This window comes from Mauremys mutica, chromosome 10, assembly GCF_020497125.1.
Source record: "Mauremys mutica isolate MM-2020 ecotype Southern chromosome 10, ASM2049712v1, whole genome shotgun sequence".
Classification (NCBI taxonomy): Eukaryota; Metazoa; Chordata; order Testudines; family Geoemydidae; genus Mauremys; species Mauremys mutica.
The window spans coordinates 87,595,929-87,611,501 of NC_059081.1; the positions used below are offsets into that span (position 1 = coordinate 87,595,929).

Sequence of the window (15,573 nt, forward strand, 5' to 3'; positions counted from 1 at the left end):
TACAGTTTCACCTGAAGTTGATCATGCCAAATGGCTACATCAGGAGTAGCAGGATCTACTGCAGTAATGCCTCCTTCATATTTATAAATTGTGCAGTAGGTAGTGATACGTTCAATGGTCTGTCATGGGGAACCACACTCGCACACTGGGGAGTCCTTGATTTTCCATTTTTGAATTAGGTATCCGCAACTACCATGGTTGGTTCAAATTTGGTTCAGCGTTGACCAAAGATGACTGTGGATGGTTAAACCCAGAAACCTTCTGCATGGGATTTGGCACAAGATGCTTATTTTTTGTTTCTTGTTTAGCCCAGTTGCTTCCCAAGCCTCCTTCTGACCCTAGTCTGATTGCATGAGGCTAAATGAATGTTCCCAAAAAGGTTGATGTCTTCCCTCTGGGTTACCAGACCTCATAAACAATCTCCCCCACCTGTCTTATCACCTTGAAAGAGCCTTGCCATCAGGCCAGTAGCTTGGATTCAAAGTCAGCAGCAGAAGTATCGCTCACTCTCCAGGTTGGAGCCCTCAAAGACAGGCCTTGCTGTTGACCTGCTCCTGGTTGTGTTGCGCCATTTGCCTGTTATCCCTCACAAGTGCCCCCAGGGTCTTCAGTTTCTTTCTTGACTGTATAACATACTGCACTAGGCTGGTTGTTCTGGAGTTCTGCCCTTCCCATGTCTCATGGATTCCCCTTGTTTGCCTCCCATTAAGTAATTCAAATGGGAAGAAACCTGTGGATGCCTGGGGCACCTCGTGGTGGTGAGAACAGGTAGGATGGTCCCAGTGTTAGGAGTCAGTGGTCATGACCTTCCTCAATATTGGAATGTTTTGTTAAACTGTTCCACCAGGCTGTCGGTTTGGTGGTTGTATACCGACGTCTTCAAGGACTGGAACTGCAGCAGGTTGCACACCTCCTTCATTAACTGTGAGGTGACGTTTGTCCCTTGCTCTGTCAGTAATTCTTTTGAGATCCCTATTCAGGCAACTTTCATGAGCTTACTGGCAACGACAGCTGCCATTTCTGACCAGAGGGGAATAGCCTCCGGTTATGTGGTCACACAGTCCAAGGTCACCAATCTACATTAGTACCTGGCTGCAGACGTTTTCAATGGGCCCACCAGCTCTGTGCCTATTCATAAGAACGGCCACACTGGGTCAGAGCAATGGTCCATCTAGCCCAGTATCCTGTCTTCTGACAGGGCCCAATGCCAGATGCTTCCGAAGAAATGGGCACAACAGGGGAATCATCCAGTGATCCTTCCCCTGTCCCCCAACCCAGCACCTGCCAGTCAGAGGGACCCCTGCTGTGGGTAGTAGTACCAGGGGGGGCTCTAAGATCTTTTTCTGGCTCACCCACTGGTACTTGGGGCAGGAGGCACAATAGTCCCGTGCCTCTGGGGTGGATGCCCGGCCAGTAGAACTCCGTGGTCACTCTGTTGAGTGTCTGCTCTGTCCCCAAGTGCCCCGGCACAGCGCTGCATGGGCCAATTGAAGCACATCCCCTTTGGAAATTCCTGGGTACCGAAGCTGCATTCTGACCTCCCCTATCAGAAATAGGGCCACTGTTTCAGATGTTGAGCGCCTAGCACTTTGTCATCTACATGGGTGAGATGTTCGTAAACCTGACTCAGGGTTGGGTCCCTCCTTTGCTCTCCCACGACAGGAGGTCCAGGTTGCGAGGTGGTAGCAGGCCCCTACTGCTCCAGTTAAGTTCAGGTGAAAAGTCATTTATCCATCAGCATACTTTCTGTCTCCTGGATCTTTGGCTTCCAAAGGAGCCATCTCCTCTTGGCACCTCCTCTTGGCCACCATGGCCATCTGCTGTCGTCCTGGTTCTTCCAGTCCAGGCTCTAGCCCCTCTGCAGATGCTCCACGACATCCCTGGACATCCTCCCTGAAAAACTTCCAGTCATGCCAAAGTATGACCAGATAGGCCAGGTCTTTGGCCACTCTGGCCTGCACTGTCTCGGTGTGGTCTTGCAGAGTGAGTTGGTCTCATCGAACAGGGTTGTATGTTGCATGGATACATTGGCAGTAGATCATGCCTCTAGATTCTCCTTCCGACTCAACCAATCATTCCCTGACTAAAGTCTGACTGCAGCCAGGGTCTATTTTGTACTTTTACTCCATTCACTAGCAAGGAGACTAACATTTTCCCTGGGCCCATTTTCTGAGCCCAGTTATCCACTCTCCAGGCCTGCCCATAATTATAGTCCATGAATGGGCAGTCCCATCTGAAATGGCCTGGCTGCTCACATGCAAGCAGCCCCCAGGTTTTGCCGTTGATTCTCCTGAGTGGGATGTCCCCTTCAAATAAGGCTGCTCGGCTTGACCCAAATGTCTTTTCACTAGCTGAAGGTGGGCTTCCAGGCTCCTCTATTGGTCTTTGTATTCCTGTCTCCAAGACCAGCTGGATAGCCTCAGTGGGACTTGGGGGCTCCGGAGGTGCACCAGACTGGCTTTTGGTGTTTCAGCTATGGACCCAAGGGACATCAAGTAGTTCTCCACCATGGCAACGGCCTCTGCCGAGGTCTCTGGTTAGTGTCTCATCTCCCACTCCGGCTCCCCCTGAGTTCAAAAGAGCAGAGCCCTGTGGGGTCTGTTGGTTGTGAGAAAAGGAGGAGTGGGTTTTGGAGATGGCACGGCCTGGGGGCCTCACCACTGTCGTTCTATCCCAGGTCCAACCTTCCAAGTGGCTTTTCAGGAGAAGGACCTGTTTTCCCTTAGCCTGTTCCCTCTCTCCCATTTCCTTGGGCTTCTAAGCATCTTTTAACCTGTTCCTCCAGCTGAAGCATGCTCCACGGGCCTCGGGGCATGGCTACGTGTACCCGGTAGTGTCCTTTAACCTTATCAGGCCCAATGTGGGGACTGTGTACCCCATCACAGTTAAATACAATCATATCAGGTTATGCCTGTGTTTGTCATATCTGTCTGCCATTACATTGTTCACTCTGCTCCTGTATTCTAATTCTTCCCCCACCTCAGGGCATGGACATTCTACTACTCTGTGTCTATACAATGCCAAAAACAATGGGGCCCCATTTTTTATTGGCCCTTAGGCACTACTGTAATGAGCATGATTAATAATAATAACTGTCCTACTGATTGGAGCCCAGAAATGCTTAAAAGTGAGCTGAGGGTAAAACCATGGAATGTTCTTTGTGACAAGTATCCCACAAATTCCACTGATCTCTCTTGTTTTTGTTCTCTTATGCAGGGTTTCCAGATTCCAAACCTGATGTGATCTCCCGGCTGGAACAAGGGGAAGAGCCATGGGTCCCAGATCTCCAGGGCTCTGAGGAAAGAGAGCTCCAGACAGGTGAGGACTCAGCTAACCAACTCAGAAACTGTACATGAATGAAGGAAACGTTTGGGATTCCTTACAAAGGTCTTGTGACTTCTCTGAACTCAGAATTGTTCCCAGCAAGTGTGGCATCCTCGTGGCAGATGCCACTCCTGGCCTCCTTCCTCTCCTGACTGACACCTGGCTGTAGCTCCCTCTCCAATCTTCCTTCCCCCTGAATGGGATGTGGACCCAGAAATGACCCCGTCTCTCTGTCCGCAGGGGAAGGGCTTTTGGTAGGGTAGGTTGGGACAGGGGTGCAAATCAAATCCTCTTTTGTTTGATGTCTCCAGCTCTTATTTTGGTGTGGTCCCACCTTTTCCCATTCCTCTCTGGGGTTTCCTTTCTCCCCAGCACAGGGAGTGACCGATGCCTGGATTCTCTCTCTCTCCTTCCAGGTAATTGGATGGTGAGTGAGAACGAGGAGCAGAATCCACAGCAGGTTGATGCTGAGCAACTGGAACCACATGGGACATTAGCAGGAAGATGCAAAGAGAAAGTTTCTGGGAGCTGTGGAGAGGTTAAAGCCTGTGAGAGTCAGCATAGGCCAGAGAAAAGCTTTAGTAGCTGCTCAGACCTTATTAGACATGAAAGAATCAACACGGGAGAGAGACCCTACTCATGCTGCTATTGTGAGAAAAGCTTCAACCACAGCTCAAACCTCAGCAGACATCGGAGAGTCCACACAGGAGAGCGACCGTACACATGCGCCGAGTGTGAGAAAAGCTTCAATCGGCGCTCACACCTTATCACACATCAGAGAATCCACACAGGCGAGCGATCCTTCACATGCCCTGAGTGCGGGAGAAGCTTTAGACAGGACTCAGCTTTTATGAGACATAAGAGAACCCACACAGGCGAGTAATGTCATAAATGTCTTGACTAGGGCTGGCCAAAGATTTTTAAAGAAATACATTAGGTAATTCCCAAGTAGTTTTCACCATTTTCTTCAGTGTGGCCTCTCAGCTCCACGTGAGTTGCCTGTCTCTGTCTTTTGCACCTCACCCTTCTTTCACAACTCTTTGTCTGATATGTCCTGGGATTGTGTTGTCCTCCTGCCAGAAATACCATCAGTGCCCGATTGGGGAGATGGGGTTGACCCTACAGTGAGGTAAAAAGTACCTGTGCCTTGTCTGCACTGGGATTGTACATGGAGTTAGCTGCTCAGCTTAACGATCTTGAAGAAACCATGGGCTTGAGTATCTACATTGTATTTTAACCCTATGTTAAGACTTTTTTAACCTGTGCTGGAACCTAGGGCTCTGGCGTCCACACAGCAGTGCCCAGACCTGAGTCAAAGTAACCACATTCCAGAGTCACTAGTTTCCCCTCCCAAAATGTGCCTTCTTTAGCTCTAAGACTGTGGTGCACTGTGGGAAAATTTACTGCTCACCTCTCTGTCTTCTGGGAAGAGATTTGAGGATGGGCAGTAAAGGTGGAAATCAAATCCTGATTTCTTTTATATCTCTCAAGCATTTATTTTGGTTTGTTCCCACCTTTTTCCATTCCTTTCATAGACTCTATGAATCATAGACTATCAGGGTTGGAAGGGACCTCAGGAGGTCATCTAGTCCAACCCCCCTGCTCAAAGCAGGACCAATCCCCAGACAGATTTTTGCCCCAGATCCCTAACTGGCCCCCTCAAGGATTGAGCTCACAACCCTGGGTTTAGCAGGCCAATGCTCAAACCACTGAGCTATCCCTCCCTAAGATTTCCTTTATCCCCAGCACAGGGAGTGACTGATGTCTGGATTCTCTCTCCTTCCAGGCAATGGGATGGTGAGTGAAAACAAGACCACCTCCTGCCAGAAAGATGCTGAGCAAGTTGAACCACATGGGACATTAGCAGGAAGATCCAAAGGGAAAATTTCTTGGAGTTTTGCAGAGGCTAAAGCCTGTGAGAGTCCACATAGGCCAGAGAAAACCTTCAGTGGTGGCTCAGACTTTATTAGACATGATAGAATCAACATGGGATTGAGACCGTACATGTGCTCTGAGTGTGGGAAACACTTCACTCGGCGCTCAGACCTTATCACACATCAGAGAATCCACACAGGAGAGCGACCTTACACGTGCTCTGAGTGTGGGAAAAGCTTCAATCGAAGCTCAAACCTTATCATACATGAGAGAATCCACACTGGAGAGCGACCCTACAAGTGTTTTGAGTGCGGGAAGAGCTTCAGTGAGAGCTCACACCTTATCAGACATCAGAGAATTCACACAGGCGAGCGCCCCTACAAGTGTTCTGAGTGCGGAAAAAGCTTCAGTGTGACTTCACACCTCATCAGACATCAGCAAATCCACACAGGAGGGGGATCCTTGACATGCTCTGACTGCGGGAAAAGTTACAAAGACAGCTCATACTTCATCAGACACCGGAGAGTCCACACGGGAGAGACATCCTACAAGTGCTCTGAGTGCGGGAAAAGCTTCATCAAGCGCTCACACCTTATCACACATCAGAGAATCCACACTGGAGCGGGATCCTTCACATGCCCTGAGTGCGGGAAAAGCTTCAAAGTCAGTGCATACCTCATCAGACATCGGAGAATCCATACTGGAGAGAGACCCTACAGATGCCTTGAGTGTGGGAAAAGCTTTCGTTGGAGCTCAAGTTTTATCCGACATAAGAGAATCCACACAGGTGAGTAATGCCATAAATGTCTTGACTAGGGCTGGCCAAAGATTTGTAAAGAAATACATTAGCGAATTCCCACATAGTTTGTACCATTTTCTTCAGTGTGGTCTCTCAGCTCCATGTGAGTTTCCTGCCTCTGTCTTTTGCCCCTTCCCCTTTGGGGTCATTCCCATCAAACTTTATCAACTTCTTTCTCTTATATCTCCTGGGAGTGTGTCCTCCTGCCAGAAATATCCATCAGCACCAGGTGGGGAGGATGGGTTGACCTTGACTAGCTACACTGAGGTAAAAACTACCCATGCCTTGTCCCCAGTGGGGTTCTACATGGAGGTAGCTGCTCATCTTAATGATCTTATTATAACAACACAACTACATTTGCAGTGCAGACGTAATCTGGGTACAGTGGCTGGAGTTAGCTTTCCCCTTGACCTGAGCTCACCTCCATCATTTTTCCTAGTCTACACAAACCCCAAGCATTACATTGATACCATTCCCCCATTAGAAAGTGATTGTTAGTCACAGGCCTGGTCTACACTACGAGTTTATTTCCAATTTAGCAGCATTAAACTGAATTAACGCTGGACCCGTCCACACAACGAAGCCCTAATATCGATATCTGTACTCCTCCCCGACGAGGGGAGTAGCGCTGAAATCGGTATTGCCATTTCAGATTAGGGTTAGTGTGGCCGCAATTCGACGGTATTGGCCTCCGGGAGCTATCCCACAGTGCACCATTGTGACTGCTCTGGACAGCAATCTGAACTCGGATGCACTGGCCAAGTAGACAGGAAAAGCCCCGTGAACTTTTGAATTTCATTTCCTGTTTGCGCAGCGTGGAGCGCTGATCAGCACAGGTGACCATGCAGTCCCAGAATCAAAAAAGAGCTCCAGCATGGACCGTACGGGAGATACTGAATCTGATCTCTGTATGGGGACATGAATCTGTTCTATCAGAACTCCATTCCAATAGACGAAATGCCAAAACATTTGAAAAAATCTCCAAGACTATGATGGACAGAGGCCACAACAGGGACTCCACACAGTGCTGCGTGAAACTTAAGGAGCTGAGACAAGCGTACCAGAAAGCCAAAGAATGAAATGGACACTCACGGAGGGAGGGGCGACTGATGACTGTAGCTATCCCACAGTTCCCGCACTCTCTGAAAACCATTTGAATTCTTGGCTGAGCTCCCAAAGCCTGAAGGGTCAAAAACATTGTCACGGGTGGTTCAGGGTATAAGTCGTTACCTCCCCCTCCCCCCGTGTGAAACCAAAGGGGAAAAAATCTTTTCTTACCTTTTTTCAATGTCATCGTATGTCTACTGGTTGCAGCTGGCAGACACGGTGCTGCAGCGCTACACAGCAGCATCCCCTTCCCTTGCGGACGGCAGACGGTGCAGTATGACTGATATCCATCATCATCGTCCCATGAGTGCTCCTGGCTGGCCTCGGTGAGGTCGGCCGGGGGCGCCTGGGCAAAAATGGGAATGACTCCTGGTCATTCCCTTCTTTAAGCTTTGTCTCCTGGAGATTCAGTCCTGCCTGGAATATCATAGCAGCTGGAGGCTGCCCTCCCCTCCCCCCTTTGATCTCTGCTTGCAGAGGCAATAAAGTCAGCGTTGTTTCAAATTCCTGCATTCTTTATTACTTCATCACACAAATGGGGGGATAACTGCCACAGTAGCTCAGGAGGGATGGGGGAGGAGGGAAGCAACAGGTGGGGTTATTGCAGGGGCACCCCCTAGAATGGCAGCTCATCATTTCTGTGGGATGTCTGGGGCTCTGACCCGGAGTGGCCGTTTGCCTCTCTGGTTCTTTAGTAGGCTTGCCTGTTATTCTAGGCAGGACTGACTCTCCATTAGACAAAACTTAAAGAAGAGAATGACCTGGGGAGTCATTCCCATTTTTGTCCATGCGCCCCCAGCCGACCTCACCAGGCCAGCCAGGAGCACCCATGACAGCAGGAGACAGTACAGTATGACTGGTAACCGTCACTGTCAACTTGCAAAGCAGCAGATGGTACAATAGAGCTGGTAACCGTCTTTGCTAATTTGCAAAAGACAAGGGGATGCTGCTGTGTAGCGCTGCAGTACCGCATCTGTTAGCAACATCCAGTAGACATACGGTGACAGTGAAAAAAGGCTGAACGGGCTCCATGGTTGCCGTGTTATGGCGTCTGCCCGGGGAATCCAGGGAAAAGGGCACAGAATGATTGTCTGCCGTTGCTTTCACGGAGGGAGGATTGTCTGACGACATTTACCCAGAATTACCCACGACAGTGTTTTTGCCCCATCATGTATTGGTATCTCAACCCAGAATTCCAATGGGCGGGGAGACTGCAGGAACTATGGGATAGCTACCCAAAGTGCAACGCTCCGGAAATCGACGCTAGCCTCTGTACATGGATGCACACCGCCGAATTAATCTGCTTAGTGTGGCCTTGTGCACTCGACTTTATACAATCTGTTTCCAAAAATTGGTTTCTGTAAAATCGGAATAATCCCGTAGTGTAGACATACCCACAGTGTTCCCTCTTGGGGACAGATTGTCTCAATCCCACTTGTTCTCACCTTGCTCAGGGTTGTGCTGGACAGAATAATTTTTTTTCTACCATTTTCCTCAATTAAAATAGATTGAAATGGAACAAAGAGCAGGAGTGGCATAAGGAAAATTTGTCATTTCAGCCTCTGTGACACCTGAAGGAGATGGGGTGAATCAAAGGGATTCCCTCCTCCCCCATCACTGTCACAATCCCCCCTCGCCCCAGCAGCATTAGCTTCTGTGTAAGCCACAATAGCGTTTATCCTCTCCACATTCTATCCCTGTACCTCTCAATGTGTTTTATTTTGAGTTATCAGACATAACCTGCTATGGAATTTCATTTTATATGAAACTGAAAGTGTCTTCTGCCCCTCTGTGTTGTGGGTTTTTCTCTCTGTCCTGAAGGTGGTTTGGTCTCATAATTAGATATTACTTTTGTTTGACAGAATGTACCTCAGATTTATTGGGGACTTTGAGACAAATGACCGTTTGCTAAAGCAATAATATCTTATTTTCTATGGGTCTTTTCCCCACTCCTCCATCATGATATGGAGGAAGTTCAAGTGTAGTTCAGCCAGCAGGAAAGAATACTCCAAGCTATTTGGCATGCTACCTAGGAACAGGTAGCATTTTAATATTTCTATTCTGAAACTGCAGGTTTGGCCAGTTGTGGCTCCCACTGGCCATGCTTCACGGTCCTAGGCCAATGTGGGAGCCGAGGGATGTCCTGGCCGCCCTTCCCACAGCCCCCATTGGCCTGGAGCGGCAAACCGCGGCCAGTGGGAGCCGCAATCGGCCGAACCTGCGGACGTGGCAGGTAAACAAACCAGCCTGGACTGCCAGGGGCCTTCCCAACTTTTTGAAGCACTGATCTATGCTATGTTTGTGCCTAGCCCTTTATTACAATGTTTCAGCTCTTTGTTTAATGTAAGTGAAAAAGCATTTTGGAAGATAGTAACATGAGGACAGTTCAGGAAACATATGTGATATTATATATAATTTTCGTACTGTACAGGTCTGTCTCATCTTACGCTGGGGTTATGTTCCACAGTCAGCACGTAAAGTGAAAATCGCATATAGTCAAAATTACATTGAGTGTAATGGCAGGCGGAATCGCCCGCACTACAGGCAGGGCCGGCTCTGGCTTTTTTGCCGCCCCAAGCGAAAAAGAAAGAAGGGCAGCCGGAGCGGTGAAGCAACAACAACAACAAAAAAAACAGGGTGCAGAGTGGCTGAAGCGGCGAACCAAAAAAACCACAGCAAAAACCAGGGTGCAAACTTTCAGTGCCTCTTACTTGGCAGCTCGCGGCTGCCTCTCCTGGCTGCGCTGGTGAGCCTCTGGGTGGCTGGCGGCTGCACTCTGGCTAGCGGGACTCCCTGCGCTGCAGACATGCCCCGGCCAGTGGAGTGCGCACCCCAGCTAGCGGGGCAGGGAGGGAGAGAGAAGTGGGGCGGCCAGGGCTTCCTTCAGGTGGGGCACTCGCCACTCAGCCCTCCTGCCACGCCGCCTGCCGCGAGGGCTCCGTGCCGCTCCCACCTGCAGGTGAATTGAAAGTCGTTGGTCGGCGGGGAGGGAAGGACGCGGGCTGCCGGGTTGCTGCAGACCGGGCACCAGCTGGCCCCTACAGTGGCGCACTGAAAGTCGTCGGCAAAACAAACAAAACCAGGCAGGCACAGTATTTAAATTATTTTTCTCTCTCTCTTGTTTTTGTCGACCGCGTAAAGCTGAATTTGCACAGGTTAAATGTGCGTAAGATGCGACAGACCTGTATATACTATTAATATAGGCTAATTATAGAATGTACAGACTTTCTCTCACCTAATTTCATATATATTGTCGTAGCCAGATATAGCACAACACCTAGAAGCTGTTGTATTTAAGTGTATTTTACAAGCTTCTTGTATCTTAATTTTTGCTAAGCTTTCACTCCACAGCACAGATACAAAGCAGATGTTCTTACAAAGGCTGTAGCATCTACCTACCACACAGTTTGTTAGAAGTTAACATGAATACAAAGGACTTCAAATATAATATACTTTACATATGCACTACTGAGTATTTTCTTATTTTGATTATCAATACCACTATTTCACTTACACTTGCTACAATAATACATCTATATTTTTATCAGTTATCAAACTTTTAACCTTTTACTTATAAGAACTGATATCCCAGACAAACTGGTAGTTTGTAGTAAAACGATTTACATCCCTGAATAGTAATTCTGATTGTGAGAACTTAGATAAGCAAACTACATGCCAGAATAATAGTTCCATGGTAGAACTTAGGGTTCAGTAAAATTCCATTCTTACATGGTAACTGTCATTGCAACAGCACTGCCGTGATGTCACAACCGGTATTTTTCCACTTGTCTTTAGTTTAGCTGAAGAATATACTGACTCACTTTGCTCAATAGTTGGATCGCAGATCCCTCTGGTCTAGTTCTGTCAGCTAGTGTGATGAAGCACTGTGGGTTTTAACTTAGTCTGGTCAACACACTGTTGTTCACTTGGCAATATGGCAATATAGTTTTAGATATCTGGGAAGTGTATTCCCCAGTTAGTGTCTTGGAATTTGGCAAGAGGCCCATGGATTTGGATCCCAAAGCAATTGTTGAAGCAGCAGGTGTGGATACACTGGGAGCTGTAGCCGTGGACCTGCACACAGGCGGCTCAGGTCTAATGGTCGTCTTCTTGCTGATCGAAGCAACAGCTGGATTCGGCGTCTACCTGAGTGACTGAGCAGCCCTTTTTAGGACCGCACTGCTCACCTCCGTAGCAAGAGGAAGGGGCTAGAAAAGGTGCCCTAAACATTGTTTGCTTCACAGAACCCTGGCCAGCTTACCGCGGCTGGAGGGGATCCCATCTTATGCGGTCGAACAACAAAACTTCAAATAACAAACCGCAAGGTGACACCACTCATTATTGGTATATGGAACGTACGCACGCTTCAAGATAACCCCTCAGCAGATCGACCAGAAAGAAGAACAGCCCTGGTCGCTAGAGAGCTCGCAAGATTTAACATCGATATTGCAGCCTTGTGTGAAACTCGTCTAGCCAATGAAGGTCAGCTCACAGAAATAGGGGGTGGTTACACATTCTTCTGGTGTGGACGTAGCAGTGACGAACGTCGTGAATCTGGAGTTGGCTTTGCGGTTAAGAATCAACTTGTCCGCAAATTTGCCAGTCTTCCCAAGGGTGTGAACGACCGACTCATGACACTGCATCTTCCACTACCGAGAGGAAAGCAAGCTATACTAATCAGCGCTTACGCACCCACAATGACGAATCCGGATGAAGTAAAGGACAAGTTTTATGAAGATCTTGATGCCCTACTCTCATCCGTGAAGCGTACCGACAGGCTGATTCTACTTGGCGATTTTAACGCGAGAGTAGGATCTGATCACTCTGCCTGGGATGGCGTCATTGGAAAAAATGGAATCGGCAAATGTAACAGCAATGGCCTACTACTCCTGAAGAAATGTGTGGCTCATGATCTGATCATTACCAATACTATCTTCCGCCTGCCCACTCGCAAAAAGACGTCCTGGATGCATCCACGCTCCAAGCACTGGCATCTCATTGATTATGTCATCGTGCGGAGGAAAGATAGACAGGATGTAAGGGTGACTAAGGCCATGCCGAGTGCTGACTGTTGGACTGATCATAGACTCATCATCTCTAAATTAAGCCTTTACATCAAGCCAAAGAGACGTCCGCAGGGAAACAGAGCTGTGGTGAAAAAGATTAACGTCAGTAAACTGAGGAACCCCAATACAGCAGCTTTACTAGCAGAAGATCTTGACAACCAACTCTTAGAGCTGCAATTAGAGGAAAATGCTGAGAAGGACTGGGAACGCTTCCGGAATATTGTGCACTCTTCTGCACTAAAGGTTCTTGGACCCTCACACAGGAAACAGCAGGACTGGTTTGATGAAAACGATGAAGAGATCAAGGCCTTACTTGCTGAAAAGCACCGCCTTTACCGTGCTCATCAGAACGACCCGTCGTCATCAGCTAAGAAAAATGCCTTTAACAACACTCGCAGGACCGTACAGAACAAGCTTCGCAAGATGCAGGACTCCTGGTTGAGTGCCAAGGCAGGTGAAATCCAGATGTTTGCTGATAGAAACGATGCCAAACGGTTCTACGAAGCCCTCAGATCCTTGTACGGACCTCGGCCCTCAGGGAGCTCTCCTTTACTGGATTTAGATGGTGTAACTCTCATTACTGAGAAGACTCTGATTCTACAGCGTTGGGCTGAGCATTTTCAATCTGTACTGAACCGCCCATCTTCCATTAATAACGAGGCGATTGATAGAATGCCCCAGGCGGATATCAACCACAGTCTGGACGTTCCACCATCAGAGTCTGAAATCCTACAGGCCATCAGCCAGCTGTCCAGTGGCAAGGCCTCAGGATCTGATGCGATCCCAGCAGAAGTTTATAAGGATGGTGGTGCAGTGCTTGTTGACAAACTCACTCAACTGTTTCAGTCCTTCTGGAATCAAGGGTCTATTCCTCAGGAATTGAAAGATGCATCCATCGTACACCTCTACAAGAGGAAAGGAAATCGAAAAGTCTGCGACAATCATAGAGGAATATCATTGCTTTCCAGCGCAGGCAAGATCCTTGCACGAGTGTTGCTGAATCGCCTGATTGACCACCTGGAACAGGGTCTATTACCCGAGACACAGTGCGGCTTTCGTAAAGAGCGTGGCACTGTGGACATGATCTTCGCAGTCCGACAGCTCCAAGAGAAGTGTCAAGAGCAGAATCGTGAACTGTACACCATCTTTGTGGATCTCACTAAGGCTTTTGACACTGTCAGTCGTGAAGGTCTGTGGCGTATCATGTCGAAGTTTGGGTGCCCTGATAGATTCATCCTGATGGTACGTCAGTTCCACGACGGCATGACGGCTCGTGTTCTGGACGACGGAGAAGCTTCAGAGGCCTTTCCCGTCACAAATGGCGTCAAGCAAGGGTGTGTGTTGGCACCGACCCTGTTCAGCATGATGTTTTCAGCCATGCTGTCAGACGCCTTTCAGAACAGTTCCTTGGGAGTCAGCCTGAGATACAGGACTGATGGGAAACTGTTCAACCTGCGAAGACTCCAGGCTGTCACCAAGATAAAGGAGACTGTGCTACGAGACCTCCTTTTTGCTGACGATTGTGCCCTGAATGCTGGATCAGAGCAGGAAATGCAAGCCAGCATGGACAAATTCGCAGCAGCATGCGATAACTTTGGCCTTCTTATCAACATAAAGAAAACCGAAGTGATGCACCAGCCAGCTCCGAAAGCCCAACACCAAGAGCCCATCATCACAGTGAAGGGGCAAAAGCTGCAAGCAGTGGACCAATTTACATACCTTGGCAGCACCCTCTCCCGTGCAGTGACAATTGACATCGAGGTCAACTGCAGAATCGCCAAGGCAAGCTCTGCATTTGGCGGACTGCTGACCAACGTGTGGGACCGCCGTGGAATAAGCCTTGCTACAAAGCTTAAAGTCTACCGAGCAGTAGTGCTAACTACCTTGATGTATGCCAGTGAGACCTGGACTGTATACAGGAGGCACGCTAGGCAATTGAACCACTTCCACACGACTTGCCTCCGCAGACTTCTGAGGATTCGGTGGCAGGATAAGGTGCCTGACACAGAAGTCCTTTCCAGAGCAGGCCTGCCATCAGTTTACACTCTGCTTATGAAAGCCCAGACACGCTGGGCAGGCCATGTTGTGAGGATGCCAGACCACCGCATCCCCAAACAGCTCTTCTATGGTGAGCTGTCTCAAGGAAAGCGATCGCACGGGGGACAAAAGAAGCGATACAAAGATACGCTGAAAGCCTCTCTTAAGTCCCTGGATATCGACATCACCTCCTGGGAAACCCTGGCACAAGACCGATCGACATGGCGTACGCTGATCCACCAAGGCTGCCAGACATCTGAAGCTAGAAGGATAACACTAGCACAAGAGAAGCGAGCACTCCGTAAAGCCAGAGCTGCAAATGTTGTAACAGTGGTGCCCACGCATGTCTGCCCGACATGTGGCAGAACATTCCGTGCCCGTATTGGCCTTACCAGCCATTTGCGGACGCACTGTGGACAGCTCACAACCTGATAGATGTTAAGGTCTTCTTCGAAAACGATGGACGAACATCATCATTGAAGACTTTTCCTTCCAAATCAGGTGCGCGCTGCCTGTTATTTGGGAAACACAATCCCTCTGTAGAGATGGAGAACATGGCATTTTTGAGGAGCTTACCCCTAGTAGATGCTGCAAATATGTATACAATGAAGCCGTTGTTTAATGTGAGACAGCTTCAGAATTATACCCGCTTTTAATAAACACCCCACCTTTGGTGGGTTACAGGGATTCTGGTCTAGGCCTGGATGTAGTCCCTATCTTAGATCTGTGCCACCATATCTAATAAACAAACTGATCATGTTTGGGGAAGCTATTCCTCACTATCACAACTGACATTTGGTGTGGTTTGGTAAGGATTCTACCACAGAGAAGTGTCAAGTTATCCCAAGCAAGGCCAAGAATTAGACAGGAACTCAGGTAGAAATAGCAGGTATCCAGTGGTTGATTTTCACTGCAGAGATGGAAACTATGATGACCTATGGCCCAGCTAAACTATTTATTTTTAGAACACTGCTCCTTAGTTCAGGGGAATTCATTCTGGTGCCAAAGAATGCCATGATTAAATTGGGAGCAATTGTCATTTGCCATTTGGGTCCAAAGTTTCATGGGTCAAAGAGAGAAACGGTTGATGCCTTCAGAGGACATTCCTTCTCCCTGGATCCCCATCTGATGGCCTTTCTGGACAAGGAGCACTTCCGTGCTGTGCACGTGATGATGGTCAGTGAAGGAATGAATGTGTCAGACTCCAAGTTCAAACTGCAGGATACAGGAATGTTGAGTCCTGATTCTATGCTTTTGTCTCTTAGCTTTGCTCTTGTGTCTTATGCATTTGCATCACTTCTCCAACTCCTGCTACTCTGACAGATTAGAAAATGATAAAATAGAATACAGGTGGTTTTTTCATGA

The 15,573-nt window shown here is 48.4% G+C and overlaps 1 protein-coding gene across 2 annotated transcripts in view; it reads left to right on the forward strand.

Moving 5' to 3' along the window:
• Window positions 1–15,573, forward strand: part of LOC123378386 (zinc finger protein 271-like) — a 67,653-nt gene that overhangs the window by 27,192 nt on the left and 24,888 nt on the right. For both annotated transcript variants that reach the window (XM_045032089.1, XR_006582588.1), the window contains exons 2-4: window positions 3,217–3,318; window positions 3,741–4,199; window positions 5,111–5,986. In XM_045032089.1, the coding sequence (XP_044888024.1) occupies window positions 3,217–3,318; window positions 3,741–4,199; window positions 5,111–5,986 (1,437 nt within the window). The remainder of the gene's footprint in view (window positions 1–3,216; window positions 3,319–3,740; window positions 4,200–5,110; window positions 5,987–15,573) is intronic.